This window comes from Ciconia boyciana, chromosome 36 (genome assembly GCF_034638445.1).
Source record: "Ciconia boyciana chromosome 36, ASM3463844v1, whole genome shotgun sequence".
Lineage (NCBI taxonomy): Eukaryota > Metazoa > Chordata > Aves > Ciconiiformes > Ciconiidae > Ciconia > Ciconia boyciana.
In genome coordinates this window covers 603372-624875 of record NC_132969.1, presented here as the reverse complement: position 1 = coordinate 624875, position 21504 = coordinate 603372, and the positions used below count along the sequence as shown (strand labels likewise).

At 69.1% G+C, this 21504-nt stretch overlaps 2 protein-coding genes across 2 annotated transcripts; both read left to right on the top strand.

Annotated features, from left to right (window-relative positions):
• The first annotated feature begins 252 nt into the window (after positions 1 to 252).
• On the top strand, positions 253 to 2552 carry LOC140645653 (uncharacterized). The gene is made up of 2 exons (XM_072849099.1): positions 253 to 321; positions 1104 to 2552. The coding sequence occupies exons 1-2, from the start codon at positions 253 to 255 to the stop codon at positions 2511 to 2513; spliced, it is 1479 nt and encodes a 492-aa protein (XP_072705200.1). The 3' UTR covers positions 2514 to 2552.
• A 504-nt stretch (positions 2553 to 3056) lies between these two features.
• LOC140645652 (uncharacterized) lies at positions 3057 to 20969 on the top strand. Its single transcript, XM_072849098.1, is given in 12 exon segments — positions 3057 to 4704; positions 4965 to 5064; positions 5889 to 5996; positions 6080 to 6187; positions 6946 to 7059; positions 8214 to 8279; positions 10646 to 10835; positions 18577 to 18635; positions 18638 to 18733; positions 19820 to 19892; positions 19895 to 19983; positions 20907 to 20969. Coding segments are annotated over 12 exon segments (2616 nt in total). The 5' UTR covers positions 3057 to 3154.
• The last annotated feature ends 535 nt before the right edge of the window (positions 20970 to 21504 follow it).

Sequence of the window (21504 nt, the reverse complement as noted above, 5' to 3'; positions counted from 1 at the left end):
GGACGGAGAGGGGGAGGCGGGGACAGAGGAAGGGACGTGGGGATGGAGGGAAGGACACGATGAGGATGAAAGGACGTGGACGGGGGATGTGGGGTGGAGAGGAGGAGACGACGAGGGAAAGGGGGACTTGGGGACGGAGAGGGGGACGTGGGGACGGAGAGGGGGATGTGGGGACAGAGAGAGGGGGATGTGGGGATGGAGAGGGGGAGGTGGGGACAGAGGAAGGGACGTGGGGATGGAGGGAAGGACACGATGAGGATGAAGGACGTGGACGGGGGGATGTGGGGTGGAGAGGAGGAGACGACGAGGGAAAGGGGGGACGTGGGGACGGAGAGGGGACGTGGGGACGGAGAGGGGGACGTGGGGACGGAGAGGGACGTGGGGACGGAGAGGGGGACGTGGGGACAGAGAGAGGGGGACGTGGGGACGGAGAGGGGACGTGGGGACGGAGAGGGGGACGTGGGGACGGAGAGGGGACGTGGGGACGGAGAGGGGGACGTGGGGACAGAGAGAGGGGGACGTGGGGACGGAGAGGGGGACGTGGGGACAGAGAGGGGGACGTGGGGACGGAGAGGGGACGTGGGGACGGAGAGGGGGACGTGGAGACGGGGACGGGGAATGGAGAGGGGACGTGGGGAGGGAAAGGGAGATGTGGGGACGGAGAAAGGGACGTGGGGACAGAGGAGGGGACATGGGGACAGAGGGGGGGACGTGAGGAGAGAGGAAGGGGCACGGGGATGGAGGGAGGGACGTGGAGAGGGGGGCACGGGGACGGAGAAGGGGAGACGATGAGGGAAAGGGGGACGCGGGGACAGAGGCGGGGACACGGGGACGGAGGCAGGGACGCGGAGAGGGGGACGCAGGGACGGAGAGGGGGACGTAAGGAGCGAAAGAGGGACATGGGGACAGAGGACGGGGACGTGGGGAGGGAGAGGGGTCGGAGAGGGGACGCAGGGACGGGGCAGGGGACACGGGGGTGGCGTGAGGGACGCGGGGGGCGGACACGGGGACAGACAAGGGAATGCGGGGGTGGGCAGGGGGACGCGGGGCGGGGGGGATGGGTCGCGGGGCAGAAGCCCTGACGCCGCCTCCCGGCCCCGCAGCCGCCTCCCGGCCCGTCGCCGCCGTCCCCGCGCTGGCGTCCCGCCGCCGCCACCACCGCCGCCGCCCCCGCCCCGGGCCGCCGCCCCCGCCCCCCGGCTCCGCCGCCGCCGCCGCCGCGGCCGTTCGCCTGCGGGGAGTGCGGGAAGCGCTTCGGGCTGAGCTCCCACCTGATCCGTCACCAGCGCAGCCACACCGGCGAGCGTCCCTTCGGCTGCGGCGCCTGCGGCAAAGCCTTCGCCCAACGCTCCGACCTGGCCCGCCACCACCGCACCCACACCGGCGAGCGCCTCTACGCCTGCGGCGACTGCGGCAAGCGCTTCGCCGAAAGCTCCCACCTCCTCCGCCACCGCGTCACCCACTCGGGCGAGCGGCCTTTCCAGTGTCGCCTCTGCGGGAAGAGCTACGGCGACAGCTCCTACCTGGCCGTCCACCAGCGCGCCCACACCGGCGCCCGCCCCTACGGCTGCCCCCGCTGCGGCAAGGCCTTCGCCCGCAGCTCCACCCTCGCCCGCCACCAGCGCGTCCACGGCGCGGGACACGCCCCCTCGGCCGGGCTCCGCCCCTTGGGCGGGAAGTGGGAGGGGCCGGGGGGCGAGGGCGGCCCCGGGGCGGAGCTGGAGAGGCGGGGCGGGGGGGCGCGGTGGGAGGGGCTGCCGGGGGGACACGCCTCCCCGGGCAAGCTCCGCCCGCCGTGGGCGGGGACGTGGCGGCGGGGCGCGCCCCCCGAGAGCGAGGCGCGGCCGCTAGCGGCTGAGTGGGAGGGGCTGCGGTGTGGCCACGCCTCCCCGGGTCAGCCCCGCCCACTCGGCGAGGAGTGGGAGGGGCCGCCGCGCGGGAACGCCCCCCGTGGGGGGAGGAGCCCCGGCAGCCAGGAGGAGGAGGGTGAGCCCCGCCCACCAGCGGGCGAGTGGGAGGGGCTACGGCGAGGCCCCGCCTCCCAGGAGAAGCTCCGCCCCTTGGCCGAGAAGTGGGAGGGGCTTCGGCTCAGCCCCGCCTCCTCCTCCCCCTCAGAGGGAGACGTGACTGATGGGGAGGACTGGGCTGGCCACGCCCCCCCGGAGGATGAGCCACGCCCCCTGGAGCCGGAGTGGGAGGAGCGACGCTGCGGCCACGCCCCCTCGGAGGAGGAGGAGGCGGGGCGGCCCCCCTTGCAGGACTGGGCTGGCCACGCCCCGCCAGAGGACAAGCCCCGCCCCCGCGAGGCGGAGTGGGCGGGGCCGGGCGGCGGCGACTCCGCCTCCTCCTCCTCGGGCGAGCCCTCGGAGGACGAGTGGGCGGAGCCGGCGGTCGGCCCCGCCCCCCGCGGGCTGCGGGTGGGGGGCGAGTGGGCGGGGCTTCGGGCCACGCCCACCCGGCCGGCGGCCACCAATCACCTGCGGATCGTGGGGTGGCAGTGGGGGGTGGAGTGAGCCGTTGCCCGGCAACCGCGCGCGGGGGAGGGCGGGGGGGCGGGGCGGTTGCCGGGCAACGGCTGCCCCGGCGACCGCCCGCCCGGGGGGCGGGGCCTGGCCAGACTCAATAAAGACGTGACGGCACTCTGGCTCCGCCTCCTTAAAGACCCCGGCCCCCTCATTGGCCGCTCGGCGCTCCCGCACCGCCCCGCTGCCCGCCGATTGGTGGGGACACCCCCTCCGCCCCCGCTTCTCCCGCCCTCTGCCCGCTATTGGCCAGGGGCGCTACCACCCGTCCCCACCGAGCGCCGCTGCGCTCTGATTGGCCGCCGCCGCCGCCCGTCTCTTCCCTGCCCGCCGATTGGCCGCGCCCGCCTCCCGTCTCGCCCTCCCCACCCCATTGGCTGGGGGCTCCGCCCTGCCGGGCCGAGCTCGCTCCCCATTGGCCGCCGCCCTCCCCCGCCGCCGCTTCCCCTTCCGGCCCCGCCGGCCCCGCCCCCCGCCCCCCTCCAGCCACCAATGGCAGCGCGGGCCGGGGGGCGGGGCCGCGCCCCGATTGGCCGGCGGCTGCGCGCGCATCGCCGCGCCGACCGGAGGGCGGGGGAGGGGTCGCTCCGGCCGCCGCCAGCCCCGGGCGCCCCCCGCCCCTGCTCGTCGCCATGGAAACGGGGCCCCCCGCGCCCCCGCCCCGCCCCGCCCGCCCCCGCCCCAAGATGGCCGCCGGGCCCCCGCCGGGACCCCTGGCCAATGGGGTGGCGGCGACGGCGGCCGGGCGGGGGGCAGCGGCCAATGAGGGGGCGGAAGAGACCCGGCGCCGCCCGGAGGCGGCCAATGAGGGGAGGGAGGGCCGGCGGGGGTCAAAGGCCGCGGCGGGGTCAACAGCGGGGGTCGAGGTGGGGTCGACCCCGCCCAACGAGGGGTCAACGGAGGCCGGGACGGGGGCGGCGGCGGCCAATGAGGGCTCGGAGCCCCACCCGAGGGCGGTGGCGGCCATCTTGAGGTCAGTGGAGGTCACGGGGGGGGCAGAGGCCGGCGAGAGGTCAACGGCGGTCAGCGCGGGGTCAACAGCGGCCAATGAGGAGCCAGAAGACCCCGGGAGGTCAACGGCGGCCAGCGTGGGGTCAACGGCGGCCAGCGTGGGGTCAACTGCGGCCAACGCAGGGTCAACGGCGGCCATCTCAGGGTCAACGGCGGCCATCTCGGGGTCAACGGTGACCAGCGTGGGGTCAATGGCAGCCAATGAGAAGGCAGAAGCCCACGGGAGGTCAACGGCGGCCATCTCAGGGTCAACGGCGGCCATCTCAGGGTCAACGGTGACCAACGTGGAGTCAATGGCGGCCATCTCGGGGTCAACTGCGGCCAACACGGGGTCAACGGCGGTCACGTCAGGGTCAACGGCGACCAGCGTGGGGTCAACGGCGGCCAATGAGAAGGCAGAAGCCCACGGGAGGTCAACGGCGGCCATCTCAGGGTCAACGGCGGCCAGTGTGGGGTCAACGGCGGCCAATGAGAAGGCAGAAGCCCACGGGAGGTCAACGGCGGCCATCTCAGGGTCAACGGCGGCCACTGTGGGGTCAACGGCGGCCAATGAGAAGGCAGAAGCCCACGGGAGGTCAACGGCGGCCATCTCAGGGTCAACGGTGACCAACGTGGAGTCAGTGGCGGCCATCTCGGGGTCAACTGCGGCCAACACGGGGTCAACAGCAGCCAACGAGGAGCCAGAAGCCCATGGGACGTCAACGGCGGCCATCTTGGGGTCAACAGCCGCCAACACGGGGTCATCGGCGGCCGACGGAGAGTCAACAGCAGCCGACGAGGAGCCGGAGCCTCGCACGACCTCCGCGGCGGCCATCTTAGAGCCGAGTCCATCCGAGGCGGCGCCGGACACCCCCGCCGCCTCGACGGCGGCCATCTCGGAGCCATCGGCAGCCCCGCCGGCGGCCATTTCGGGCTCTCCGGGGGAGCGGAGCCTGGCGGGGGCCAACGGGCCGGGGCGGGGCTCGCAGAGCAGCCTGGGCCCCGGCATCCCGGGGCCGCGGGGGCGGGACCTGGACTCGGTGAGCCTCCTGTCGGGGACGCTGGAGTCGTTGGCCAGTTCCTTCCCCGACGACGCCAGCTCCATGGGCTCCGACTCGGAGCTGTCGGCGCCGTCCTACCGCCGCACCGACCGCTACGGCTTCCTGGGGGGCAGCCAGTACTGCGAGGCGCCGTGAGTGACCCCAAAAGGGGATCTTCCGCCCCAAAACGCGTCTCCCCGCCCCCTCCCCCCCACCGGGTGGGACGCCCCATGGGGTCCACATCTCCCCCCCCCCCCCCATCACCCCTGGGCTCCCAGGAGGGTGTCTGAGACCCCCTCAAGCGTGGGGCTGGGTTTGGCGGGGGGCTCGCTATGGGGCTGGGTGGGTGCCCAGGGTGAGCTGTGGGGCTGTGGGGTGTCGGGACCCCCCCACCGCCCACCCCCCCCCCCAGGGAGAGCTCGGTGCCCGTGGACGTGGCGCGGCAGCGGGAGCTGAAGTGGCTGGAGATGTTCAACCACTGGGACAAGTGGCTCTTGCGGCGCTACCAGAAGGTGGGTCCTGCCCCACGGCGCGGACTGGGGTGTGGGGGGTCTTGGGGGCCCCCATGACCCACAGGGGGTTTGGGGGGAGCGATCTTTCTGCCCGGGAGGGGGTCTGGGGTCCTCCTGCCCCATAGCAGGCCTTGGGAGGTTTCTTCTGCCCCATAGAGGGGTTTGGGGGTTCTCCTGCCCCATAGTGGGCCCTGGGAGGGGTCCTCCTGCCCCATAGAGGGACTTGGGGGTTTTCCTGCCCCATAGCAGGCCCTGGGGAGTTCTTTCTGTCCCATAGAGGGGTATGGGGGTTCTCCTGCCCCATAGCAGGCCCTGGGGGGGGGTCCTGCCTCATAGAGGGTTCTGCGAGGTTCTTCCTGCCCCATAGCAGGCCCTGGGGGCGGTTCCTGCCCCATAGAGGGGTTTGAGGGGTCCTCGTGCCCCATAGAGGGGTTTGGGGTGTTTGTCTTTCCCCATAGCAGGCCCTGGGGGGTTCTCCTTCCCCATAGAGGGTTCTGGGAGGTTCTTCCTGCCCCATAGCAGGCCCTGGAGGGAGGGGGATTCCTGCCCTATAGAGGGGTTTGAGAGGGTTCTCCTGCCCCATAGAGGGGTTTGGGGTGTTTGTCTTGCCCCATAGCAGGCCCTGGGGGGGGTTCCTCCTGCCCCATAGAGGGCTTTGGGGCGTTCCTCCTGCCCCATAGAGGGGTCTGGGAGGTTCCTCCTGCCCCAGAGAGAGGTTCGGGGGCGGCCCTCCCGCCCCCCGGCAGGCCGTGGGGTCTGCATCAGGCTGACGGTGGGGGCCGTGGGTCTCTCTCTCTCTCTCCGTGGGTCCCGCCGTGGGGCAGGTGAAGCTGCGCTGCCGCAAGGGCATCCCCTCCTCCCTGCGGGCCCGGGCCTGGCAGCTCCTCTCCGACAGCAAAGCCCTGCTGGATCGCAACCCCGGCCTCTTCCAGGTGAGGGCGGGGCGGGGCGGGGCCCGGGGGTGGGCGTGGCCCGGTGGGCGTGGCCCCGGGTGACGCCCCGCCCCGGCCGGCAGGAGCTGGAGCGGCAGCCGGGGGAGCCGCGGTGGCTGGACGCCATCGAGAAGGACCTGCACCGGCAGTTCCCCTTCCACGAGATGTTCGCCGCCCGCGGCGGGCACGGGTAGGACACGCCCACCCCCCGGGACACGCCCGCTCGCTGGGGACACGCCCACCGTGGACACGCCCCCACCCCCGGGCACGCCCACCCCACTGTGTCCGGCCCCAGGTCTGGGCCTTGAATGGGTTCCCCTGGGTGGCCACGCCCCCTCCCGAGGTGGCCACGCCCCTTCTGGGTGGACACGCCCCCCCCCGAGGTGACCACGTTCCTCCCAGGGTGGCCACGCCCCCAAGTCTGGGCACACCCCTTCGTGAGTGGCTCCGCCCCTCCTCCGGCCTGGCCACTCCCCTAATGGGTTGGCTCCTCCCCTTCTGGGTTGGCCCCTCCCCTTCGGGGTGAGCCGCTCCTCCTCCAGGCTGGCTCCTCCCCTCCAAGCTAGCTCCTCCCCCTTTTTGGGTTGGCTCCTCCTCCTCCAGACTAGCCCCTCCCCTAAAGAGTTGGCTCTTCCCCCTCCACACTGGTTGCTCTCCCTCTGGCTTGGCTCCTCCTCCCCTGGGCTGGCTCCTCCCCTCTGAAGCGGCCCCTCCCCACCAAACTGGCCCCTCCCCCTCCAGTCTGGCTCCTCCTCTCATACTTTGGCTCCTCCCCTCCACAGTGTCTCCTCCCCCTCCGGGTTGGCTCCTCCCCCTCTGCACTGCCCCCTCCCCTCCCGCTCCGCCCCTTTCCCCCCTCCGGCGGCTCCTCCCCCTCCGGGGTAGCACCTCCCCCGGGCCCTGACCCCGCCCCCCGGTGGCTGACTCCTCCCCCCGCCCCGCCCCCCGGCAGCAGGACCTGTACCGCATCCTGAAGGCCTACACCGTCTACCGGCCGCAGGAGGGCTACTGCCAGGCCCAGGCCCCCGTGGCCGCCGTCCTGCTCATGCACATGCCCGCCGAGGTGGGGGCAGGGGGCACCGGGGGGAGCAGGGGGGGCACGGGGGGCGTGGGGGGCACTGGGGACCCGGGGGGAGCACGGGGGCGTGGGGGGCACCGGGGACCCGGGGCTCACGGGGGTCATGGGGGCGTGGGGGCGTGGGGGGCACTGGGGACCCGGGGGAGCATGGGGGCGTGGGGGTACCGGGGACCCGGGGGTCGCGGGGGCACCAGGGGTCGCGGGGGCGTGGGGGCACTGGGGACCCGGGGTCGCGGGGGTCATGGGGGCACGGGGGCACCGGGGACCCGGGGGAGCATGGGGCGTGGGGGCACCGGGGACCCAGGGGGCACGGGGGTCATGGGGGTTGTGGGGGCACCGGGGACCCGGGGCTCACAGGGGTCATGGGGGTCGTGGGGCGTGGGGGCACCGGGGACCCGGGGGCACGGGGGTCATGGGGGTTGTGGGGGCACCGGGGACCCGGGGCTCACAGGGGTCATGGGGGCGTGGGGGCGTGGGGGCACTGGGGACCCGGGGGAGCACGGGGGTGTGGGGGCACCGGGGACCCGGGGGAGCACGGGGGTCATGGGGGTCGTGGAGGGCACCGGGGACCCAGGGGTCGCGGGGCGTGGGGGCGCCGGGGGCGCGGGGGCATGGGGGGTGTGGGGGCACTGGGGACCCGGGGCTCGTGGGGGCACTGGGAGTTGTGGGGGCACCAGGGACCTGGGGGTCGTGGGGGTCATGGGGGTCGTGGGGGCACGGGGACACCGGGGACCTGGGGGTCGCGGGGGTCGCGGAGGGCACTGGGGACCCGGGGGTCGCGGGTGGTGCCAGGGGTCATGGGGGTCGTGGGGGCACGGGGGCACCAGGGACCCGGGGGTCGTGGGGGTCGCAGGGGGCGGTGGGGACCCGGGGGTCGTGGGGGCACGGGGGTTGCAGGGGGCACCTGGGGTCGTGGGGGCACGGGGGGACCCAGGGTCATGGGGGTCATGGGGGTCGCAGGGGGCACGGGGGCACCAGGGACCCGGGGTCATCGGGGTCGCGGGGGCAGCGGGGCCCCGGGGGCCTGGGGATGGGGCGATGGGGAGGCTGGGGGGTCCTGGGGTCGCGGAGGGGTCGGGGGCTGGGGGAGGGGTCCCGGGCGCCGGGGTCGCCCGCTGACCCCCTCCCCTCCCCCGCAGCAAGCGTTCTGGTGCCTGGTGCAGATCTGCGAGAAATACCTGCCCGGCTACTACAGCGCCGGCCTGGTGAGGGGGCGGGGCCAGCGGGGGCGGGGTCAACGAAGGATGGGGATGGTCAAGGGGAGCCAATGGGGTCAGTGGGGGTGATGGGGGTCAGTGGGGGTCAACGGGGGTCAGCGGGGGTCAATGGGGGATGGGGGTCAGTGGGGGTTCATGGGGTCAGCGGGGGTCAATGGGGGATGGGGGTCAGTGGGGGTCAACGAGGGGTCAACAGGGGTCAACAAAGGATGATGATGGTCAAGGAGAGCCAATGGGGTCAGTGGGGGGTGATGGGGGTCAGTGGGGGTCAACGGGGGTCAACAGGGGTCAACAAAGGATGGTGATGGTCAAGGGGAGCCAATGGGGTCAATGGGGGTCCATGGGGGGTGATGGGGGTCAATGGGGTCAGTGGGGGTCAATGGGGGATGGGGGTCAGTGGGGGTCAATAGGGGTCAATGGGGTCAATGAGAACGACGGTGATCAACGTTCATCGATGGGGATCGAGGGGGTCAATAGGGGCCGGTGGGGGTCAATAGGGGCCGGTGGGGGTCAATAGGGGTCAGTGGGGGTGATGGGGGTCAATGAGGGTGACAGTGGTCAGTGGGGTCGATGGGGGTTAAGCGGGGTCAGTGGGGGTCAATAGGAGCCAGTGGGGGTCAATGGGGGTCGATGAGGGATGATGGGGGTCAAGGGGACCAGTGGGGGTCAATGGGGGATAAGGGGGTCAATGAGGGTCAGTAGGGGTCAGTGGAGGTCAAGGGGGTCAATGGGGGTGATGGGGTCACTGGGGGCCAACGGAGGTCAAGGGGGTCAATGAGGGATGATGGGGGTCAAGGGGGCCCAATGGGGGTCAAGGGGTCAACAAGGGATGATGGGGTCAAGGGGGTCAGTGGGGGTCAAGGGAGTCAATGGAGGATGATGGTGATCAGTGGGGGTCAAGAGGGTCAATGGGGGTCAATGAGGGAGGATGGGGGTCAAGGGGGTCAGTGGGGGTCAATGGGGCTCAAGGGGGCCAATGGGGGTCAACGAGGATGATGGTGGTCAAGGGGGTCAGTGGGGGTCAAGAGGGGCCAATGGGGGTCAGTAGGGGCCAGTGGGGGTCAGTGGGGGCCAATGGGGGTCAAGGGGGTCAGTGGGGGTCAATGGGGCTCAAGGGGGCCAATGGGGGTCAACGAGGGATGATGGTGGTCAAGGGGGTCAGTGGGGATCAAGAGGGGCCAATGGCGGTTAATGGGGGCCAGTGGGGGTCAAGGGGGTCAGTGGGGGTCAAGAGGGCCAGTGGGGGTCAGTGGGGGCCAACGGGGTTGACGAGGATGATGGTGGTCAAGGGGGTCAGTGGGGGTCAAGAGGGGCCAGTGGGGGTCAGTGGGGGCCAATGGGGGTCAACGAGGGATGATGGTGGTCAAGGGGGGTCAGTGGGGATCAAGAGGGGCCAATGGGGTCAATGGGGGCCAATGGGGGTCAAGGGGGTCAGTGGGGGTCAGTGGGGGCCAATGGAGGTCAACGAGGGACGATGGTGGTCAAGGGGGGTCAGTGGGGGTCAAGAGGGGCCAGTGGGGGTCAGTGGGGGCCAATGGCGGTCGACAAGGGATGATGGTGGTCAAGGGGGGTCAGTGGGGATCAAGAGGGGCCAATGGGGGTCAATGGGGGCCAATGGGGTCAAGGGGTCAGTGGGGGTCAGTGGGGGCCAATGGAGGTCGACGAGGGATGATGGTGGTCAAGGGGGGCCAGTGGGGGTCAAGAGGGGCCAGTGGGGGTCAGTGGGGGCCAATGGGGGTCAGTGGGGGTCAAGAGGGGCAAATGAGGGTCAATGGGGGCCAGTGGGGGTCAAGAGGGGCCAGTGGGGGTCAATGGGGGCCAGTGGGGGTCAAGAGGGGTCAATGGGGGCCAGTGGGGGTCAAGGGGGTCAGTGAGGGCCAACGGGGGTCGACGAGGGATGATGGTGGTCAAGGGGGGTCAGTGGGGGTCAAGAGGGGCCAATGGGTGTCAATGGGGGCCAATGGGGGTCAAGGGGGTCAGTGGGGGCCAATGGGGTCAACAAGGGATGATGGTGGTCAAGGGGGTCAGTGGGGATCAAGAGGGGCCAGTGGGGGTCAAGAGGGGCCAGTGGGGGTCAGTGGGGGCCAATGGAGGTCAACGAGGGATGATGGTGGTCAAGGGGGGCCAGTGGGGGTCAAGAGGGGCCAGTGGGGGTCAGTGGGGGCCAATGGGGGTCAGTGGGGGTCAAGAGGGGCCAATGGGGGTCAATGGGGGCCAGTGGGGGTCAAGAGGGGCCAGTGGGGGTCAGTGGGGGCCGACGAGGGATGATGGCGGTCAAGAGAGGCCTACGGATGCCAAGGGGGGCCCAGTGGCGGCCACAGGGCCCCCCGGGGCCCCCTGACCCCGCGCCCCAGGAGGCCGTGCAGCTGGACGGGGAGGTGTTCGGGGCGCTGCTGCGGCGCGCGGCCCCCGCCGCCCACCGGCACCTGCGGCGCTTCCGGGTGGAGCCGGTGCTGTACCTGACCGAGTGGTTCATGTGCATCTTCGCCCGCAGCCTGCCCTGGGCCGCCGTCCTGCGCGTCTGGGACATGTTCTTCTGCGAGGGTACGGCGGCGCCGGGCGGGGCCGCGGGGGGCGGGGCCCGGCCGCCTCCCGCCTCCGCGCTCCGGGCCCGAGACCCCTGTCCCGCAGCCGCGGCCCCGTCCCGTGTCACCTCCCGTGTCCATGTCCCACATCCGTGTCCCACGTCCACGTCCCGTGTCACCCCCCGTGGCCGCGTCCCACGTCCCCGTCCCGTGTCACCTCCCGTGTCCATGTCCCACATCCGTGTCCCACGTCCCCGTCCCGTGTCACCTCCCATGTCCATGTCCCACATCCGTGTCCCATGTCCACGTCCCACGTCACCTCCCATGTCCATGTCTGAGATCCATGTCCCGCATCCGTGTCCCACGTCCCCGTCCCGTGTCACCTCCCGTGTCCATGTCCCACATCCGTGTCCCGTGTCACCTCCCTTGTCCACGTCCAATATCAATGTCCGATGTCCGTGTGCCACGTCCCCGTCCCGTGTCGCCGCCCGTGTCCGTGTCCCACGTCCCCGTCCCGTGTCACCTCCCATGTCCGTGTCCAATATCCATGTCCTGTGGCCACGTCCCGTGTCACCTCCCACGTCCATGTCCCACGTCCCCGTCCCATGTCACCGCCCACAGCCGTGTCCCACAGCCCCGTCCCGTGTCGCTGCCCGTGTCCATGTCCCACAGCCCCATCCCATGTCGCCGCCCGCGGCCATGTCCCACATCCCCGTCCCGTGTCACCGCCCGTGTCCATGTCCAATATCCATGTCCCGTGGCCGTGTCCCACGTCCCCGTCCCGTGTCACCTCCCATGTCCGTGTCTGAGATCCATGTCCCACATCCATGTCCCACGTCCCCGTCCCGTGTCACCGCCCGCGGCCATGTCCCACATCCATGTCCCACATCTCCATCCCATGTCACCTCCCGTGTCCATGTCCCACATCCATGTCCCATGTCCACGTCCCACGTCACCTCTCATGTCCATGTCTGAGATCCATGTCCCACATCCGTGTCCCACGTCCCTGGCCTGTGTCACCTCCTGTGTCCGTGTCCCACGTCCCCGTCCCGTGTCACCTCCCGTGTCCATGTCCCACATCCGTGTCCCACGTCCCCGTCCCGTGTCACCTCCCGTGTCCATGTCCCACATCCGTGTCCCACGTCCCCATCCCGTGTCACCTCCCGTGTCCATGTCCCACGTCCCTGTCCCGTGTCACCTCCCGTGTCCATGTCCCACGTCCATGTCCTGTGTCACCTCTTGTGTCCTTGTCCGATATCCGTGTCCCGCGTCCACGTCCCACATCCCCGTCGTTTGTCACCTTTCATGTCCGTGTCCAATATCGACGTCCGATGTCCGTGTCCCACGTCCCCATCCCGTGTCACCTCCCGTGTCCATGTCCCACATCCGTGTCCCACGTCCACGTCCCGTGTCACCCCCCATGGCCACGTCCCACGTCCCCGTCCCGTGTCACCTCCCACGTCCATGTCCAATATCCATGTCCCGTGGCCGCATCCCACGTCCCCGTCCCGTGTCACCTCCCATGTCCATGTCCCACATCCGTGTCCCATGTCCACGTCCCATGTCACCTCCCATGTCCATGTCTGAGATCCATGTCCCGCATCCGTGTCCCACGTCCCCGTCCCGTGTCACCTCCCGTGTCCATGTCCCACATCCGTGTCCCGTGTCACCTCCCTTGTCCACGTCCAATATCAATGTCCGATGTCCGTGTGCCACGTCCCCGTCCCGTGTCGCCGCCTGTGTCCGTGTCCCACATCCCCGTCCCGTGTCACCTCCCATGTCCGTGTCCCACGACCCCGTCCTGTGTCACCGCCCGTGTCCATGTCCCACGTCCCCGTCCCATGTCACCTCCCGTGTCCATGTCCCACATCCGTGTCCCACGTCCCCGTCCCGTGTCACCGCCCGCGGCCGTGTCCCACATCCATGTCCCACATCTCCATCCCGTGTCACCTCCCGTGTCCATGTCCCACATCCGTGTCCCACGTCCCTGTCCCGTGTCACCTCCCTTGTCCATGTCCAATATCCATGTCCCATGGCCGCGTCCCACATCCCCGTCCCGTGTCACCTCCTGTGTCCACATCCAATATCCACATCCGATGTCCGTGTCCCACATCCGTGTCCCACGTCCCCATCCCGTGTCACCGCCCACGGCCGTGTCCCACATCCATGTCCCACATCTCCGTCCCATGTCACCTCCCGTGTCCATGTCCCACATCCGTGTCCCACGTCCCTGTCCCGTGTCACCTCCCGTGTCCACATCCAATATCAATGTCCGATGTCCGTGTCCCACGTCCATGTCCCACGTCCCCGTCCAGTGTCACCTCCCGTGTCCATGTCCCACATCCGTGTCCCACGTCCCCATCCCGTGTCACCCCCGTGTCCATGTCCCACATCCGTGTCCCACGTCCCCGTCCCGTGTCACCTCCCGTGTCCATGTCCCACATCCTTGTCCCGTGTCACCTCCCTTGTCCACGTCCAATATCAATGTCCGATGTCCGTGTCCCACATCCCCGTCCCGTGTCACCTCCCATGTCCATGTCCCACATCCGTGTCCCACGTCCCCGTCCCGTGTCACCTCCCGTGTCCATGTCCCACATCCGTGTCCCACGTCCCCGTCCCATGTCACCCCCAGTGTCCATGTCCCACATCCGTGTCCCACGTCCCCGTCCCGTGTCACCTCCCGTGTCCATGTCCCACATCCGTGTCCCACGTCCCCGTCCCGTGTCACCCCCCGTGTCCATGTCCCACATCCGTGTCCCGTGTCACCTCCCTTGTCCACGTCCAATATCAATGTCCGATGTCCGTGTCCCACATCCCCGTCCCGTGTCACCTCCCGTGTCCATGTCCCACATCCGTGTCCCACGTCCCCATCCCGTGTCACCTCCCGTGTCCATGTCCCACATCCGTGTCCCACGTCCCCGTCCCGTGTCACCTCCCGTGTCCACATCTAATATCAATGTCCGATGTCCGTGTCCCACGTCCATGTCCCACATCCCCGTCCTGTGTCACCTCCTGTGTCCACATCCAATATCCACATCCGATGTCCGTGTCCCACATCCGTGTCCCACGTCCCCGTCCCGTGTCACCTCCCGTGTCCATGTCCCACATCCTTGTCCCGTGTCACCTCCCTTGTCCACGTCCAATATCAATGTCCGATGTCCGTGTCCCACATCCCCGTCCCGTGTCACCTCCCATGTCCATGTCCCACATCCGTGTCCCACGTCCCCGTCCCGTGTCACCTCCCGTGTCCATGTCCCACATCCGTGTCCCACGTCCCCGTCCCGTGTCACCCCCAGTGTCCATGTCCCACATCCGTGTCCCACGTCCCCGTCCAGTGTCACCTCCCGTGTCCATGTCCCACATCCGTGTCCCGTGTCACCTCCCTTGTCCACGTCCAATATCAATGTCCGATGTCCGTGTCCCACATCCCCGTCCCGTGTCACCTCCTGTGTCCATGTCCCACATCCGTGTCCCGTGGTCGCGTCCCGTGTCACCCCACGTCCATGTCCCACATCCGTGTCCCACGTCCCCGTCCAGTGTCACCTCCCGTGTCCATGTCCCACATCCTTGTCCCGTGTCACCTCCCTTGTCCACGTCCAATATCAATGTCCGATGTCCGTGTCCCACATCCCCGTCCCGTGTCACCCCCAGTGTCCATGTCCCACATCCGTGTCCCACGTCCCCGTCCAGTGTCACCTCCCGTGTCCATGTCCCACATCCGTGTCCCACGTCCCCATCCCGTGTCACCTGAGATCCATGTCCCACATCCATGTCCCATGTCCCCGTCCCGTGTCACCTCCCGTGTCCATGTCCCACATCCGTGTCCCACGTCCCCGTCCTGTGTCACCTCCCGTGTCCATGTCCCACATCCGTGTCCCACGTCCACGTCCCATGTCACCTCCCATGTCCATGTCTGAGATCCATGTCCCGCATCCGTGTCCCACGTCCCCGTCCCGTGTCACCCCCCGTGTCCATGTCCCACATCCGTGTCCCGTGTCACCTCCCTTGTCCACGTCCAATATCAATGTCCGATGTCCGTGTCCCACATCCCCGTCCCGTGTCACCTCCCGTGTCCATGTCCCACATCCGTGTCCCACGTCCCCGTCCCGTGTCACCTCCCATGTCCGTGTCTGAGATCCATGTCCCACATCCATGTCCCATGTCCCCGTCCCGTGTCCACATCCAATATCAATGTCCGATGTCCGTGTCCCACGTCCATGTCCCACATCCCCGTCCTGTGTCACCTCCTGTGTCCACATCCAATATCCACATCCGATGTCCGTGTCCCACATCCGTGTCCCACGTCCCCGTCCCGTGTCACCTCCCGTGTCCATGTCCCACATCCTTGTCCCGTGTCACCTCCCTTGTCCACGTCCAATATCAATGTCCGATGTCCGTGTCCCACATCCCCGTCCCGTGTCACCTCCCGTGTCCATGTCCCACATCCGTGTCCCACGTCCCCGTCCCGTGTCACCTCCCGTGTCCATGTCCCACATCCGTGTCCCACGTCCCCGTCCCGTGTCACCCCCAGTGTCCATGTCCCACATCCGTGTCCCACGTCCCCATCCCGTGTCACCCCCGTGTCCATGTCCCACATCCGTGTCCCACGTCCCCGTCCCGTGTCACCCCCCGTGTCCATGTCCCACATCCGTGTCCCGTGTCACCTCCCTTGTCCACGTCCAATATCAATGTCCGATGTCCGTGTCCCACATCCCGTCCAGTGTCACCTCCCGTGTCCGTGTCCCACATCCATGTCCCACGTCCCCATCCCGTGTCACCTCCCGTGTCCATGTCCCACATCCACGTCCCCGTCCCGTGTCACCTCCCATGTCCATGTCGAATATCCACGTCCCCCATCTGCGTCCCACATCCATGTCCCACGTCCATGTCCTGTGTCACCTCCTGTGTCCATGTCCAATATCCGTGTCCCACATCCGTGTCCCGTGTCCGCATCCCGTGTCCATGTCCGATATCCATGTTCCGCATCCACGTTCTCTGTCCATGTCCCACGTCCGTGTCCCGTGTCACCTCCCGTGTCCATGTCTGATGTCCGTGTCCCATATCCATGTCCCATGTCCATGTCCCACGTCCGTGTCCCGTGTCACCTCCTGTGTCCACATCCGATGTCCACATCCCACGTCCGTGTCCTGTACCCACATCCCGTGTCCGTGTCCCTGTCCCATGTCCCCGTGTCCGTGTCCCTGCCCACATCCCATCTCCCTCCGTGCTCCCGCGTCCCACGTCCGTGTCCCCACGTCCCACCTCTTTCTGTCCCACGTCCCGCATCCGCGTCCCATGTCCCCGTCCCACGTCCCCGTCCTGTGTCCCCACGTCCCACGTCTTGGTGCCACCGTCCCATATCCACGTCCCACGTCCGTGTCCGTGTCCTGTGTCATCACGTCAACGTCCCACATCCACGTCCCATCTCCCCACGTCCCACGTTCACATCCCCGTCCCATGTCCCCGTCCCACGTCCCCGTCCCGTCTCCCCATGTCCCACGTCCCCGTCCCACGTCCCCATCCTGTGTCCCCGTGTCCCACATCTTCACGCCACCGCCCCATACCCACCTCCACACCCCTGTCCCATGCCCCTGTCCTGTCTCCCCGTGTCCCACGTCCCCGTCCCCGTCCCACATCCCCGTCCCACGTCCCACGTCCCCATCCCATCTCCCCATGCCCCACGTCCCCGTCCCCGTCCCTCGTCCCCGTCCCACATCCACGTCCCTCATCGCCGTCCCCGTCCCTCGTCCCGGTCCCACGTCCCCATCCCACATCCACGTCCCCATCCCACGTCCACATCCCCATCCCTTGTCCCCGTCCCTCGTCCCCGTCCCTCGTCCCGGTCCCTCGTCCCCGTCCCTCATCGCCGTCCCCGTCCCTCGTCCCGGTCCCGTGTCCCCATCGCACATCCACGTCCCCATCCCTCCCCGTCCCCGTCCCTCCCGTCCCCATCCCTCGTCCCCGTCCCCGTCCCACGTCCACATCCCTCGTCCCCGTCCCCATCCCATGTCCCCATCCCACATCCACATCCCTGTCCCTCATCCCTGTCCCTTGTCCCCGTCCCCGTCCCTCGTCCCGTCCCACGTCCCCATCCCACATCCCTTGTCCTGGTCCCTCCTCCCCATCCCTTGTCCCCATCCCACATCCACGTCCCCGTCCCATGTCCCCATCCCACATCCCTTGTCCCCATCCCTTGTCCCCATCCCACATCCCTCGTCCCTGTCCCTCGTCCCCATCCCACGTCCCCATCCCACATCCACGTCTCTGTCCCTCGTCCCGTCCCCGTCCCACGTCCCCATCCCTCGTCCCTGTCCCGTCCCTCGTCCCCGTCCCTCATCCCCGTCCCTCGTCCTGGTCCCTCGTCCCCGTCCCTTGTCCCCGTCCCTCATCCTCATCCCTTGTCCCTCGTCCCCGTCCCGTCCCTCGTCCCGTCCCTTGTTGCCATCCCATGTCCCCATCCCACATCCACGTCCCGTCCCTCGTCCCCATCCCTGTCCCATGTCCCCATCCCTCATCCCCGTCCCTCGTCCCTCGTCCCCATCCCTGTCCCATGTCCCCATCCCTCATCCCCGTCCCTCGTCCCCGTCCCACGTCCATGTCCCTCGTCCCCATCCCTTGTCCCCATCCCTTGTCCCCATCCCACATCCACATCCCTGTCCCTTGTCCCTGTCCCTCGTCCCCATCCCACGTCCCCATCCCACATCCACGTCCCCGTCCCTCGTGCCCGTCCCCGTCCCACGTCCCCATCCCTCATCCCCATCCCTCGTCCCGTCCCTCGTCCCTTGTCCCTCGTCCCCGTCCCTTGTCCCTCGTCCCCGTCCCTCGTCCCCGTCCCCGTCCCTCATCCCCGTCCCTTGTCCCTCGTCCCCGTCCCTTGTCGCCATCCCACGTCCCCATCCCACATCCACGTCCCTGTCCCTCGTCCCCGTCCCTTGTCCCTCGTCCCCGTCCCGTCCCTCGTCCCGTCCTTGTTGCCATCCCGTGTCTCCATCCCACATCCACGTCCCCGTCCCTCGTCCCGTCCCTGTCCCATGTCCCCATCCCTCATCCCCATCCCTCGTCCCGGTCCCTCATCCCCGTCCCTCGTCCCCATCCCTCGTCCCGTCCCTCGTCCCCGTCCCACGTCCATGTCCCTCGTCCCCATCCTTGTTCCCATCCCTTGTCCCCATCCCACATCCCTCGTCCCTGTCCCTCGTCCCCATCCCACGTCACCATCCCACATCCACGTCTCTGTCCCTTGTCCCCGTCCCTCGTCCCCATCCCTCGTCCCGTCCCATGTCCCCATCCCACATCCCTCGTCCCCATCCCTTGTTCCCATCCCTTGTCCCCATCCCACATCCCTCGTCCCTGTCCCTCGTCCCCATCCCACGTCCCCATCCCACATCCACGTCTCTGTCCCTCGTCCCCGTCCCCGTCCCACGTCCCCATCCCACGTCCCCGTCCCGTCCCTCGTCCCCGTCCCTCGTCCCGGTCCCTCGTCCCCATCCCACGTCCCCATCCCATGTCCCCATCCCACATCCACGTCCCCGTCCCTCGTCCCCGTCCCCATCCCTTGTCCCGGTCCCTTGTCCCTCGCCCCCGTCCCCGTCCCTCGTCCCCGTCCCTTGTCGCCATCCCATGTCCCCATCCCACATCCACGTCCCCGTCCCTCGTCCCCATCCCATGTCCCCATCCCACATCCACGTCCCTGTCCCTCGTCCCCGTCCCTTGTCCCCGTCCCGGTCCCGTGCCCCCCCGCTCTTCACGCCCCCCCCCCGCAGGGGTGAAGATCATGTTCCGGGTGGGGCTGGTGCTGCTGCGCCAGGCGCTGGGGACCCCCGAGAGAAGCTGCGGAGCTGCCAGGGGATGTGCGAGACCATGGAGCGGCTGCGCAGCGTCCCCCCCCCCGGCCTGCACGAGGACGCCCTGGTCCACCAGGTGGGGGGACGTGGGGGGCACAGGGGGGACGTGGGGACATGGAGAGGTGGGGGGGACGTGGGGACGTGGGGATGTGGGGACGTGGGGGGGACATGGGGGGACGTGGGGACATGGAGAGGTGGGGGACGTGGGGACGTGAGGATGTGAGATGTGGGGGCACACAGGGACGTGGGGATGTGGGGGGACGTGGGGACAGGGGAGGATGTGGGGGATGGGGGACATGGGGGGACATGGGGAACGTGGGGACGTGGGGACGTGGGGATGTGGGGACGTGGGGGGACATGGGGATGTGGGGACATGGAGAGGCGGGGGGGATGTGGGGACGTGGGGATGTGGGGACGTGGGGGCACAGGGGGACGTGGGGACATGGAGAGGTGGGGGGACGTGGGGATGTGGAGGATGTGGGGGCACACAGGGACGTGGGGATGTGGGGATGTGGGGGGACGTGGGGACAGGGGAGGACGTGGGGGATGGGGGGACATGGGCACAGAGGGGATGTGGGGGGACGTGGGACAGGGGAGGATGTGGGGGATGGGGGACATGGGGACGTGGGGATGTGGGGGATGTGGGGACATGGGGACATGGGGGACATGGGGGGATGTGGAGGGACATGGGGACGTGGGGATGTGGGGATGTGGGGGGGACGTGGGGGACAGGGGAGGATGTGGGGGATGGGGGACATGGGGGACGTGGGGACATGGGGATGTGGGGGGACGTGGGGACATGGAGAGGTGGGGGGGACATGGGGGACGTGAGGACATGGGGATGTGGGGATGTGGGGACATGGGGACGTGGGGATGTGGGGATGTGGGGGGACGTGGGGGACAGGGGAGGATGTGGGGGATGGGGGACATGGGGGGACATGGGGGGACGTGGGGACATGGGGATGTGGGGGGAACGTGGGGACGTGGGGATGTGGGGACGTGGGGGCACAGGGGGACGTGGGGACGTGGGGGACGTGGGGGGACGTGGGGTGGAAACGGGGACATGGAGAAGCGGGGCTGCACGGGGGCCCCACGGGGGCCCCACGGGGGCGGTGGGGACGCGGGCTGGGGGCGCGGGGGGTGACGGGCCCGCGCCCCCCAGGTGACGTCGGTGCCGGTGACGGAGGCGCTGCTGGAGCGGGAGAGCGGGGCGCAGCTGCGGCGCTGGCGGGAGACGCGGGGGAGCTGCAGCGGCCGCCCCCCCCCCGCCTGCACGGGGCCCGCGCCATCCTGCAGGAGCGGCAGCGGCGGGGGCAGGGCCCCCCGGCAGGGGGACCCCGCGGGGGGAGGGCGCCCCCGAAGGGGACCCCCCGGGGGAGGGCCCCGGCCGGCAGGGGGACCCCCGGGGGAGGGGCGCCCCCGAAGGGGGACCCCGGGGGAGGGCCCCGGCCCGAGAGGCGGGGGAGGGGGCCGGGGGGAGGGGCCCTTGCAGAAAGGGGGAGGGGTCGTCGGAGGGGGCGGGGGAGGGGTGCCGGGGGTCCCTGCGGAAGGGGAGGGGCGCGGGGTTGCTGGGGCGCTACCGGCTGCGGCTGGCGGGGGCGGGGGCGGGCGAGGGGGAGGGGGAGGGGGAGGGGCCGGAGGAGGGGGAGGGGCGGCAGCGGCGACGGGAGCCCCCCCCCGAGGGGCAGCGGGACCCCCCCGGCCTCCAGGACACCTACTTCTGAGGGCGGGCCGTGGGTGATTGACAGCCGCCCCGAGTGATTGACGGCTGCCGTGACCGGGCGAATGATTGACAGCCGCCCCGAGGGAGGGAGGGAGGGAGGGAGGGAGGGAGAGCCGCCGCTGGCGCGTTTGATTGACAGCTGCCTTGATCGAGTGATTGGCGGCTGCCTGGGTTGAGGGATTGACAGCTGTCGGGAGTGAGTGACGCTGCCGTCGTTGGTTAAGGGCTGCTGCGATTGATTGACAGCTGCTGTGGTTGATGATTGACAGCTGCCGTGGTTGGTTGACAGCTGCCATCATTGATTGACAGCTGCCTTGATCGATTGACAGCTGCCGTGGTTGATTGACAGCTGCCTTGATCGATTGGCTCTGCTGTCATTGGTCGACAGCTGCCTTGATTGACAGCTGCCTTGGTCGATTGACATGCCAGCCAGCCCTTGATTGGCATCTCCAGCTGATTGACGTCCCACTTAGCCTTTGATTGACAGCTGCCTTGACTGACAGCCTGGTCTGCCCTTGATTGACAGCTGCCTTTGATCGACAGCTCCTTACGATTGACAGCTGCCTTGATTGACGGCCCCTTGGATTAGCACCGCCCATTGCTCGACAGCCCCCTTTGATTGACAGCCCCGCCTTCGATTGACAGCCCCACCTTTGATGGGCAGCCCCCTTTGATTGACAGCTGCCTCCCTTTGATTGACAGCTCCCGGGAGGACCGGCTGGCCGAGCCCCGATTGCCGCCCCCTGAGCGCTTGATTGGTTGACAGCCCCTGAGTGATTGACAGCCCATGATTGATTGACAGCCCATGATTGCCACTCTGGCCAGCCTGTGATTGACAGCTCCGTGTCCTTGACGGCTCCACTTGATTGACAGCTCCGTTCGATTGATGGCTCCGTTTGATTGGCGGCTCTGTTTGATCGACAGCTCTGTTCACTTGACGGCTCTGTTTGATCGACAGCTCCTTTTGATTGACAGTTCCATTTGATTGACAGCTCCGTTTGATTGACACCTCTGTTCACTTGATGGCTCCGTTTGATTGACAGCTCCCCCACGGCCACGCCGGCCTCCCCCTGCCGCCCCCCTTTGATTGACAGCCCCGCGTCGATCGGTCCCTCGGTTGATTG

Excerpts from the sequence above, each read along its gene's own strand:
- LOC140645653 (XM_072849099.1), top strand. The coding sequence starts at position 253 with ATGAGGATGAAGGACGTGGACGGGGGGATGTGGGGTGGAGAGGAGGAG. Across the intron at positions 322-1,103 it reads CGACGAGGGAAAGGGGGGAC|CCGCCTCCCGGCCCGTCGCC; the intron begins GTGGGGACGGAG and ends CCGGCCCCGCAG.